At 41.4% G+C, this 12,616-nt stretch overlaps 1 protein-coding gene across 6 annotated transcripts in view; it reads right to left on the bottom strand.

The window, feature by feature from the left end:
• Positions 1-5,265: 5,265 nt before the first annotated feature.
• The window catches only part of TBC1D8B (TBC1 domain family member 8B), a 54,715-nt gene continuing 47,364 nt past the window's right edge, over positions 5,266-12,616 (bottom strand). For 3 of the 6 annotated variants that reach the window (XM_030574427.1, XM_030574433.1, XM_030574432.1), the window contains exons 17-21: positions 12,515-12,580; positions 10,936-11,019; positions 9,672-9,728; positions 8,534-8,634; positions 5,266-7,124 (exon numbers count right to left, since the gene is read on the bottom strand). In XM_030574427.1, coding sequence (XP_030430287.1) covers positions 6,711-7,124; positions 8,534-8,634; positions 9,672-9,728; positions 10,936-11,019; positions 12,515-12,580 — 722 coding nt within the window. In that variant the 3' untranslated portion in view covers positions 5,266-6,710. The remainder of the gene's footprint in view (positions 7,125-8,533; positions 8,635-9,671; positions 9,729-10,935; positions 11,020-12,514; positions 12,581-12,616) is intronic. The other 3 variants (XM_030574429.1, XM_030574430.1, XM_030574431.1) reach the window with 3 other exon arrangements.

Raw genomic sequence — 12,616 nt, 5'->3', positions numbered from 1 at the left:
AGCCTGTTGTCAATTGGTGGGCTTGTCCGCTTACAATGGGATGCACATTCTACCAGTAGTAGAGACTGGGCTTATTACTGTCCTTTGGACGGTACGTGTGCCCAAAGATTGGCGCCAGCTCAGAGCGAGACACCCTAAATCATAAACATTGTCCGGCTTTCCAGTACACATGCGTACACAGTTGGCCACACAATTCCAGACCTCTGAAAACACAGGCAGCTTTAATTCAAATCTTGCACTTTTGGCATATTTGTACATTATAAGCTAAAGCCTGGTGATTATAACCAGGCTGGTTTGACAAACACAGTGAAACGTTCTTGTACATATTGTACTATATCCCCTGTAAAAACTTAGATTTGAGTATGAATATTAGTTTATTTTATATGATGTCAAATATAGATTAACATTTATAAATGTTGAAGTATTTTGTAATGGAAAAAAGGAAGTGTCTTATGAAGACGGTTAGATTTTATTGTTGTCTTGCATTACGTCTCTGCACAGCTCCATTGAATAGGAGCCGTTGCATCTCGACAAGCTTTAACAGAGTGTACATAGTATTTTGGAAGAAAATAAAAGTATACTTTTAAGACCTCTTACACGTGTGCTTTGCTTGGTACTTACAGCATAGTCTTAATCGGAGCCGTGGAATGTGGCTTAGTAACACAGCAACTGGCTCAGCATATATAATTAGTCACACAAACGCAATAAAGATGGGTGGCTCACAACACAGGTTGGGCCTGCTGGGTGTAGAAGCCATGGGGAATCCTCACGAATGGAGGATAGCAGAAAGACAGACCTTGTCTGGCTGGGAAAGCAGGGAGGAGTGACAAATCCCTTTGGGAGAAGGACGGGGAGGGGGTAGTGAGGGAAGAGAGAGAAGTTAACAGGATTCCCAGTCCTCAACTTTAGAATTCTGAAGGTAAAGATCATACATTGGGATAAATCAATCCCAGGACTAGAAATCTGGTCTCCTCTTTGACTGCAATTTTCCTTGTTCTCCCAGCTTTCGCTTGTTTCTATCTCTACCTAGTGTCTTTGACAGCTGGAGGCTGGTTTCTTGTGCCTCGGCTTAGTCATGTGTTTTGGCTATTGGTTTGGCAAAGACTCTGTAAAAATGAACTCTGCTTATAGTGTCTGAACTGGATCTGCTGCATATAACTGCTAAAATCCACATGGCACTGGGAGTGCTAGGGTGATCAGATGTCCCAATATTAGGGGCTCTGTCTTATATACACACCTATACCCTCCACACCCTGGAAAAAGAAAAAAAAAGGGTCCAGAATTTTCACACTTGCTCTCCAGTCATCCTGGGAAGTACATACCATCCATGCACAGGCTTCCTGTTTTCCTCAAGGTGCTAGGATAACACTGAAACCCCAAATGGTCTGGGACATGACTACCCTCTCCTTGCATTCCATCAACTGAGTGGTTTTCAGCTCTTAGTTCCAGGGGACACAACTTTCTCTGACAACTGAAGGCACAGCCATCTCAATTAGGGTCCCACCTTTGGGAAGTTTCATTTCATTCACTAAGGTCCTAAACTTTGCACACTCACAATTTCCATTTCCTGCAAAAGGGTAAGGCTGCCTTTTGCAAAAATCCAGTAGTTCACTGCAGCATTCCCTGTTACTACTGTAAATTAGAGCGATTCTGCTTTTAGTAAGTACTAAGGATGGGACTAGACTTTGTGAGCCTGACGGCACTTTTGAAAATCCCATGCTGGTTAAACATTACAGTAAACCTGGCGCTCATGGAAAGGGAACACCATGCCTCCAAAGCAGATTTTTCTTCTTAAGTGAAACAAGTTTATTGACATCTCGTTACTTACAGTACCTTTACTGCATACGGTACATTGTATAAAAAGCCAACGTGCCGGCACATAAACATGTTTTGCATTCTTGGTGATATAACTGTAGCAAAAAGACAAAATACCTTTTTTCTCTGGAAATAAATTGGAATAATTCTGTTAAGAAACTCTTTTACTCAAATAACAATTACAATTAAATATAAGAATTTTGTATAGTACAACTGGATGGAGGCTCTTTTATTAATGTAAATAAACATATCCATTTCTTAATTGCCATGCTGGCAAACTACTAAAAAGATTAGTATGTTATGGCCATCTACAAGTACTGAACAATTACTGTGTTGGACGGAGTGAACCTTAAGTGACGTTTAGTGCCATATGACTGAGCTCACCCCTAACTTCCTAGAAAACATTAAAATGCTTGGCTTTTTCAAACAATTACAATACTGGGTCCTGCTCTTCCTTCGATCTGTAAACGTAACACCACTGGTTTTAGCGAGAGCGCCACAGTGGATTTGCCATTCCCAGCTGAAACTATTAAGAGGTCACCAGTGTGTCCAGAACTGTAGTCAATCCTGCTACTGAGGTAGGTGGAAAAAAACACCTAATGGACCTTTTCAATTCACTTGCCTCAGGGGCACACTACCTTTTTGTTAGCCATTCCCGTGGACTTGTAGTTTGGCTTTTCCTCGCTCATTTTAGAAAGACATTTTACATGCCCAGTAAGAGTGCATGAGGGAGGGAGGATCATTCAGATCACACTGATCGCTAAAAGATTGTCAGTTCCTGAGAGCAGGTCAGGACGTAATGGGGTAACCATGTGACTGTATTGTCTTTAAAGTCATGCTGATGTTTTCACATACCACCTAACCCAATTTAAGAAATGAATATGAATAAAAACACATTAATATTAGCAAACCCTATCCAGATAAACTTCCCCCAGAATCAATGCCAGTTTTATCTTGGATGCAATATAGATTCCCTCCTCCCCTCTCCAAAAAAAGCAGGGAACTTTTTTTCATGAAAATGTCTGTCCATGTCATTGTGTGTGTCGGGATTACGGGTTCCAATGGGAGGTTCCTTCTAGGCAGTGGCTGAGTAGGTTCTGCAACTGCCTGGATCTTTGCCAAAAACTCTGCTCAGTCCAATGCTCATCTATATGTGGCAGTTGGGCTTATTCAGTAGAAAGAAGAGGATGTGCAGTCTCCCACAGTATCCTAACCCCGGAGTGGGGGTTACTCTCTGCATCTCCACAGATAATTTTAAAGGGGTCAAAGCTCCCGAGTGCAGATATGCTCTGCTAGAGCACTTGTCAGTAGAGTGGTTAACCCAGCTATTATTCCTTTGTCACCTTAGAGAAGGGAATCCCACAGCAGAGTCAACGGGGAGGAGACGGGTTTTGCCTCCAACTAAGTTTCTATATGTTTTGTTAGCCAGGCCGTCTCCACAGTGAGTGGAGTAGGAAAGGGACACAAAAGAGACAGAGGGTCAGATTCTAAACTCACTCAGCACAGTGTGAAGCAAGATGCTCTCCCCTGACCTCCTGCAAACACTCACCCACTTGCTTCAAATCCTACATGTGAATACTTAGCACTAAATATTAAGGGTGTTCCAGATCAGGACTAAGAACTGGTGGGAGAGGGATCAGAAGCTGGTCTGCAGCCTCCAACCACCTGGAGTTTCATGAGCTCTTCCCACTAGAGCAACTGCACAACTCCTTGCCACCTACAGAAAGATGATTTCCTCAAGGAGGCTTTGCCCTGCAAGGCTGATCCATCAATCACTACTATCTAGAGCTCACATGGCACAGAAGGTCAAGGCAATTTTTTGCTGGACCAGAACACAGGTGTATAAAGGAATGACAAAAAGCAACATTACATTTTCTTTGTTCAAAAATCTATAACAAACAAACAACTAAAAATAATCTCTTTGGATAATAAAAAATAAACGAATGATTGTACCCCTAACTTTTAGTTTTAAACAGATTGTACATGTATGCTGGTCATTCTGTGTATAAACATGTGTGATAATTCTACTACAGACGCAGGTACAGAATTGATATATAATTGGCTTTCTGTATGGTCCTTTTGACTAACATTAATAGAAAGTGCATGACATTTGTAAAAGTGCCTATTTTTGCATAACAGCCATTTAATACCATATCCACTACATTTTTCAGACTTCGTTAACACCTCCTTCCTGCATATAATTTAACCTGTGTCTAACTCTTTTTATAACTTGTTTCCCCACCCACCACAAAAATTCAATAAGCCTTTAACTTCTCTTGCTTGGCAAATACACCATACTTGTTAACTCACAACGAAGTCTGAAATTAAAAACGTATGGCTTGATGCTGCTCAGCCTTTTTCACATGTAGTTGCATTGACTTCAATGGGGTTGCTTGCATACTGTTTACTCACGTGAGTAAAGGTTTGCCTGATCAATCAAGCCCTTGCCTGGAACATCAAAAGTTACCTGCTTTTTGTTTTTAAAACAGTGAAAATATGCAATGAACACAATTAGTAAACATAGATATACAGATCCATGCAGTAGTATCCATCTCTGCCTTAGAAATATACATGAGAAAGGATATAGGCTTTTCACACTTCAATCCATAATATACAAAAAAAATTATATAACCTCAAGCTACGTTTAAGCATCCTAATTTCACTTTCCGTATATATTATCCAATTTTTTGTAATTATTCCTTCAGTTGAGATCAATTTACACTAATTCCTGAGATTAGGAAGAAATGGTTTTACACATTCAGGAGGCATGGTAACTTTCCTCCCACTCACAGTGACAGAATTTCAGCATTGTGTTGCAATATACAGCCAAGTTCAGAAATCTTAGTTTTGTTTCTACTCCGTGTAAGCAACATAGAAAAAGCACCTAATATTGGTATCACCTCCTGTCCTAATTCTTTACAAACATACACCTTATAAAAACAGTGCTGCTTTGCAGTGAAAGATTGTAATTCATGCCTTAAAAATATGCATTTTAAGCAGTTTACCAAGTAACATTTGCAGCTTATCAATTTTGTAAAAATACAAGGTTTTCTCCCCCTCCCTTTAATGCACACTACATAGCAGTTGAGTCAACACTTTTTCTCAGTAACATTAGCAGAGCTTGCCTCAAAGGATCCTTACAATAAAGGGATGGCTCCTTTGTTGATTATGACTCCAAAAAGTTGTCTTTTTTTTCCTGCTGACATACTTAAAAACCTGACTTTCAGACTCCGAAGGATTTTGTTGCTACTATATGTCCTGATGGATATAAACCAGGGGTCCCCAACGTGTGCCCGTGGGTGCCATAGCGCCCGCAGGGGCATCTAAATGCACCCACATCCCGGTCGGCGGTGCAGCATCCGCCGAATTTCTGCAGCATTTCGATGGCAACGCCTCGATGACGTCACTTGTCGTGAGTGAGTGACATCATCGAGAGGCGTTGCCGCCGAAACGCTGCAGAAATTCGGCAGCATTTCAGCGAGTGCTCCACGGCCGCCACGGTCCTTTGTCTGGCGCTCGCCAGACGAAAAGGTTAGGAACCACTGATATAAACTATCACACTGGTAATAATCCAAAAGAGAAGACCCATGGCAAAAGACTAACAGTTACAAGCTTGATCTCAGAGTCAAAGGTAACAAATCAGCATCTGCTGCAGCAGGTCAGTCACCCGGCTCAGCAGTCATAATTCAACTGATTAGGAGGTAGCTACTGATGGTAACTATTGGGTTTTGAGATAACATTCAAACAAAATCATGTCTTTCTCCAACATGCACCAAATGAGCAAGCTATCCTTCCCTTGCCTGCAAGTGGATGCAGATAAAATGTAAGTGCTTTACATCACATCCTAATTCCTTATACAGAAAAAGAGATTAGCCATTGTCTGCCAGTTTCTTTGCGACTCCAGCAAGTACACTGGAATACATTTGATTGGAAGTTACACCTTTTGATGATCCGTCCCCAGCGTTCTCACCCTTGTACAATCGGGGAGCCACAAGAGTATCAGTTAACTCCCCCATTCTTGCATCTCAGGGATACAGAATGTTGGCGGGAAGGGGTAACCTACTCATCTGGGTTGATGCAGGAAACCATGGAGTCAGATGGAAAATTACTCAGATGGAAATCACACCCGAGCTGCAAAATCTGGGTCCCCAAAATTCCAGGGCGTACAGATCCAATGTAGAAATGGTGCCATTTGGGAAATTAGGATTCTGGTCTGAATTTTGCATAGATTCAGGCCCAGCTCTGACACCAGCTATTCACTAGAAGCCAGTGAGGTCTGATAAAGAAAAGATTAACACTACAGTACAGCAATAAGTAAAAGAATGGAAACTTCCTTCTTTATCAACAATGCTCCTGTGACCATCAAGGCTATCAGTCCAAAAACTCTATTCCCCTTAGTACTGAGGCTTTTGCCCTGGGTTGGTGTGAGTTTACATGCAGATTTAGAAATGGTTATTTTGAAATTAAACCAGCCTGAAAGTAAAACTTAGATGTCAAGTACTACTTATAACTGAAGGTGGCAGAAAATCATCATATTCATCACAACAATGAACAGTAAATCAAGAAGTACGCAACCAGTAATAGTAGTCATACAGAAAGTTTTGCAATAGTGCCCTCTATGGGTCACATTTAGTATTTTTAGTAATATTGCATATTTTGTATAATATGGTAAAAATGCTGTTTAATTTTCTGTCCTTTTTTAACTATACTGAAATTTCTGAACAACACAAAGATGTGATTGTGCTTCAAAGTGTTTTTAATTACTTCAACACACATTGTTATCTGGTAGTTAAAGCTAAATCCTCAAATCTCATTCTCAATATAAACAATGCTCACTTTCCACAGCAATGGCCTTTGTATTACATAGGGTGCGAAGGTTAAAAAAAAGCAAACGCCTATACTCTGGTTCTCGCTTTTAATTGTGAAGTTTTAGCATTTTCTACCTTGGCTTTTATGTCTAGAGGTTTCTCAAAAAATCTCACCAAAGCTGGTTCATTTAACAAGGATGCCAGGATCTGCTCAAAGGCAAAAGACCATTCCTGGCTATCTCTGCGAGGGCTGTGCACACTCCTGCGCTCAGTCTGTTCGGGCGCACTGTCTCTCTTTAGCATGGTCTGGCTGCCCGTGCTGGAGTCTGCTGCAGAAGCTGGGCTTTTGGCTGGCGAAGTCGGGCTTTGTAGCCTTCTCCCAACTTCTTCCATCTTCAGCAAGAGGCTGGTGACAGTCGCTATAGCCCAATATAACAACTCCTCTTCAGGGTCCCCATGGAACAGGTTGTATAAAGTCTTTGAGAACTGGATGAACTGGAACTAGGGAGAGTTAAGGAGGAGACTGTCCAGAGAACATCAACTCAAAGCCCTAGCAACAGGCTTTTCTTTTTAGCTACTGTTCTTTATTGCCACCTTCTTAAAATAATTTCTCATGGAAAAGCATCCTCTAAAAGCACCATGACCATCTCCCCCTTTGAAATATGCCTAACCTTACCCGGAAGGGAGAATGGACCATTATTACATCCATCAAAGAGATGCATGCAGCAGTTTTGTAATGGCGCTAAAGTCATTCCTATAAATGTTTTCTAACGGGTAAGTGATTGCTTAGACACTCTTCTAGAATCAAACAAAGGGTCTTAGTCAGAAAAAGACTGATTTTTTCTCCCCCTTCCATCGATGCCTTAATACATAAGAACCAGGCTGAGTGTTATAAATGGGAACTAAAGTCATGTTCAGAGAACTCTGGCAAACACGTAAATAACAGAGCACGAACTATCAGGGAAATGGAATGAAGATGGCAAGATTTGTCTTTCGTCTCAGACAAAGATTAAACACAGGGCTTCTGTTGCCCTGTGCCCCCTCCTGCCATTAAGTATAACCTCGCACCGCCTGCTCATCTTATGCTAACTGAAGAAGTAACCTGAACAATAAAAACGGTCTGTATGAAATTCTCAGTCAAATGAGAAATACTCGTATAAACCTTTGGGAAATGCATGAGCACAACTCAGCTCACAGGATTGTCCTTAACGGAAGAGAAACTTTATGGAGGGTCCCCTTCTGCTGTGTTTGCTACTGCAATATTTAGAGTTCTGTATCAGGAACAACAGATGAACCCTGTCGTATAGCATTTACCATGTGGTTATAAACAAGAACTTCTGTCATGGTTAAAGTCTTGATTACGGACTGCAGCTGTTCGAAAAATCAACAGCGATGATTTACTATGATTGGTGCTTAGTACATTGCTTTTTCTGGGGCAGTGGTTTTACAGGAGACCTGAATCAACAGCTCGCTACCTGTAATGGACCCTTATGGTGGAATTTTAAGACGTGCCCTTCAAGTGACTTGTGCTCCTGAGGGCCTCTCCTGATACAAAATTTGTACCGTTTAACTATAGTGGTTCAGAATGAGGTATGCATTCAGGCTAGGAGCTGTACTGGAATAACCACTGGCAAAAAAAATCATACACCTAATTGACAGTTATGCTGGTACAGACACCATATGTCGACCAGGCCTAAGCCACTTAGACGTAGCGCCCTTAATGAATACTAGAGGCAATGAAAACATTCAGCCAGGATTATAACAGTTTAGAAAGACAGTCTAGTGGTTAAAGTATAGGACTCAAAGTGAAGAAACCCTATGAACACACAGCCTTTTAGCCATTAAGCTGATCTCAAGGAGAGATAAAGCGAAAAACTAGACTGACACAGGAGTCAGAGAGACAGTTTTACCTGGTTCATTCTAGGCAAATCCTTAATATTTTCTTCTTTTTTAAGAAGTTCATCTTGCCATTGCTTCAGATAGGCCTGAATATCAATCTTCTCTTTACCTACTTGAGAGAAAAGAATATTTCAGAACTAATGGATCTCTGACATATTCCACTTGTGACTTCTTAGCAGAAGATGTTCCCATGTGTCCTGGAACATTTGGCTTATATTTTCTTTTGGACATGATCATCACATATTAAAGAAAAGAAATATAACCAATGCACAAGGTTTCCTATACAGAACTATGAAAAGACATGGGCTGACATTTAGGCCAAGGTTCAGGTGAGAAGCAGAGTCGGGGCTAGGGTTCTCGTTCAGATCTGACAGTGGCAGAGAGATATTCTCACAGGATTTTGGCGCAAGACAATGGAACTCCTGTGAATTTCCACAATCTTAAAATGGTACAGATACCCTGAGGTCAATTTTCCTTGTGAGATTTTGGCTATTCGCCAACCAAGCTTGGGATTCAATTGTAGGGACAGATTTTGATGTGAGAATTCAAATCCAGCTTCTCTCCAAAGCCTTTATGGAGTTCAGGTTAGGAGTACCAGTTTTGGCCCATAAGATGGACAGTGTTTTTGCGAAGTGTCAAGATGATATGTTTCTCCATGAACAATGTCTAGTCTGAAATTACTTGACCACACAATCTGTATCAATTCAGTAATAAATGTTCTTGGTTTTTCTAAAACATGAGTTAAACCATGGGAAGGGGAAGGGAATCATTTGATGTTTCAGCTGGTAACAGACACAGAGGTTTCTCCTCCAGGTTATCAGTTCAAATCTACACCAGATCAGACAGAAATGACAAAAAGTCAACAGGTGTATGTTAGTGAGTTATGTGAAATGAGCTGGTACCCTCAGTCAAGTTCCTGCTCAACAGCCTTAGCCAGACCTGTGGGCATAGAGATGAATATAACCCCTACCTGTGACCTGCCCCGAGTAAGCCCAACAATACAAAGAGATTAGACATTAATGCCATCAAGCAGGAGCAGCCATGCTGCAGAGATGCTCCATTTCCTCTCCACACATGTGCCCGATTTCTCTCCCCTAAACGCAACATCGCGTCACTGAGAGTCTAACTTTGCTGATCGCGATTCTTTACCTTTTTCTGGGCTTCTCTTCAAAGCATCAGCTTCCTGACTATCCACAGGAGAGGAAACTACATTTGAAGAGGAAAAAAAAGTATTTGGTGTTTCTTTCACAGATTGAGTTTATACTGTGTTTCCCTTTATCAAAATTCCGTTCTTCAACAAGGCTATTTAAGACACATGCTTGCTTGTATATTGAATTCAGCTGTGACAGAGAAGCAGCAATATGGATGCACTGAAAAGCAAGATTTGCCAACCATACTGCAGAGCTAGCTGAAACAGAAGGAGCCAGAGTCAGCTGCATAGTCTCAGATCCTCCCCATTACCTCTCCGCCCCCAGATGTTCAAGACTGGTGGAGGCTGGTGGAATGTTTACTGCAGATATTGTACTGCTACTGTGGAGCTAAACCTCTCATACACAGCTTATGAAGGAGAAAAGGGAAGTCAACTCCATAGAAGAGCAATGACTGAGTTTCCTAAAGGAAATATTCTGTATAGATCCCTGGCAACTGGGACTTGCCTCTTTTTGCATGGGACTTCAGAAATGGAGAAGGTGGTTTTTGAAACCTCAAGAACATTATGGATTTAGATGTTCAACTCCCTGGGGTAGGGAGTCTTCCTTTGTTTCTGAGTATAGCGATAAGCATACAGGCAGTAGTTAAACAAAAAGAAAACCTAACAATGATTAGGCTTCTGGTGTGCTGAGATCACTACCTATCACGCTGACCAGTATTTTCTCATTGTTCCTTGTGTTTTCCCATCTGTCTGTTTCTACCCACTGTCTCCTGTCTTAAGACTGTAAGCTCCTTGGGTCTTTTTGTTCTGTGTGTTTGTATAGCACCCACCTCTATATCCCATGACTGGGGCTCCTAGATGCTACCATAATATAAATAAACACATGAAATAATAACTAAGTACTGCTTATTGTGGTATTCCACAAAATCTAGCCATTAACCAGCTTTTCAACCTGAGGCAACACACAGTGATACAGAAAAAACACTCTGAGAAGAGAGTAAGTGGATATTTATGGAGAACTTCTGCATTGCCTTGTGGATATATATGATCTTCAAGGGTGGGGCTTTTATAAAGGATTCGTGTCATTGGGAGGTACATTTTACATAAACATTCTTTGGCGGCAGGAATTGTGTCTTCATGGGCATTAATACAGCACCTCTCACAATAGGCCCCAGTCCTGATTAGGGTGACTGAGCTCTACTGCAGTAGAGCTAATAGAATATCACTAATTCTTTGTAATAAACCAAGCATGCTGGGGCTTACCATTGAGTTGACTGAAATGAATCAGCTCTTCTTTTGAAAGATCATCACCTTTGGAAGGGCTTAGAGATTCCACTTCAGTAAAAGCTGCAGGAAAAATTAGTGCAATCAATCAAAAGCGGACATAGTGGTACCTAGGCCATCAACATACTGGAAAGGGCAACATAGTGACTGCCAAGAAACTTTCTTATGGTCTCTCAGTACTACATGAACTAAAGGAGTGGGTTGGGGAAAGGAAAAAAAAAGGAAACAACAGTAAAGAGAAAAAGAATATAGAACATTTCGCACAATCTCTAAGTGCGTGGAGATGAAATTCCTCAGTCCAATCCCACTGCTAGACAAAGTTGTACTCAAAACTAATGGCACCAAAATGCTCCGCGAACAGCCATTAGTAAAGGTTTCTGAAAGAACATGGAAACAAAGCATTTTTTATAAATAAACTGCACCGATTTAGGCCCTGATACTGCAACAGAATCAGTGCAGGTGGATTCTCACCAGAGTCAGCAGGGCTCCATACAGGTGCAGGGATCCACCTCTCTAGAGATCTGCAAACTTCAGTGGGGCCTGCCTGTGCAGACCCGTTTGCAGGCTCAGGGCTTAGTACTTTTTGGCTGAGGATTTCAATGTGCTTCAGAAACATAAAAGTGAGGAAAACTCATAACCCCCCTGTGAGATTAAGGAAATTGCCCAAGATCTGGCAGAGCAGGCAAAAGAAACACGATTACTTGACTCCCAGACTGATGGTTAAGCTCCCAAAAGATCCCGCCTTTCCTCAGAATATTTTCCACATTAAGGCCCAAATTTAGCAAAGCACTTAAGCATGTTCTGAACTTTAAACGCATGCTTTAGCCCCACTGAAGTTAAGACAATTAAGCATGTGCTTAAGTACTTTGCTGAACAGAGGCCTTAGGGATTGGGTCTGCAACTCAGTGAAGGTAATGGAAAGACTCCCATCGATTTCTGTTGGCTTTGGATTAGGTCTTTAGTGAACAAATGTCTCTACAAAAAAGGTGCATCTTTAGATGTATGGTGACCTACCTTCCTTCCTAGACTTTACCTGGGCTTTATCATTTGGATTAAGTACAGTTTCAAGTCCTATAGTCTTACATCACCTCTGAAATCAAACCAGATTTTGCATTTTTCCATGTCATCTCTGTCCAGACTTTCATGGCAAAATACTGACAAGTCAACACGATACAATGTAACAGAGCTGAGATACAAATTTAGTAGCAAAATCAGTGGCTGAAAATAAGGACATGAGGCTTCTGAAAAGCACCTAGAGTATAACACAAACTCAGTGACAAGCACTCTTTGGTAGCACAAACAACATATGGGTATGGTTGTCCCTATGGACAAAGCAGAAGTGCTCTAGGAACGTACTAGGGCTTTCTTGGTCCAGTGGAATACACCACACTGCGTAAAGCAGGCCCTGGTACTACAGCTGTGGGTCTGCAGTGTGCACTTTGTACTAGTGAAACAAGGAGGAACGTGCAAGCCTGGAAAATTAAAGAATGAAAAAGAGTGATGGAAAGAGAGTAGTAGTCAAGAGAAAACGCCTCAAACAACACTACCAAAAACTTACCTGGAGGGATGTGCAGCTTAAAAAGCAGCTTCAGTTTGTCAATGAAACTTCCATTATACATGACATCTGTTAGAGGAGAAAGGCAAGACGTTCCATTCAATT

This window comes from Gopherus evgoodei, chromosome 9 (assembly GCF_007399415.2).
Source record: "Gopherus evgoodei ecotype Sinaloan lineage chromosome 9, rGopEvg1_v1.p, whole genome shotgun sequence".
In the NCBI taxonomy this organism is placed as follows: domain Eukaryota; kingdom Metazoa; phylum Chordata; order Testudines; family Testudinidae; genus Gopherus; species Gopherus evgoodei.
Note: the sequence above shows the minus strand (reverse complement) of the source record. Positions and strands in the feature narration are given on the sequence as shown.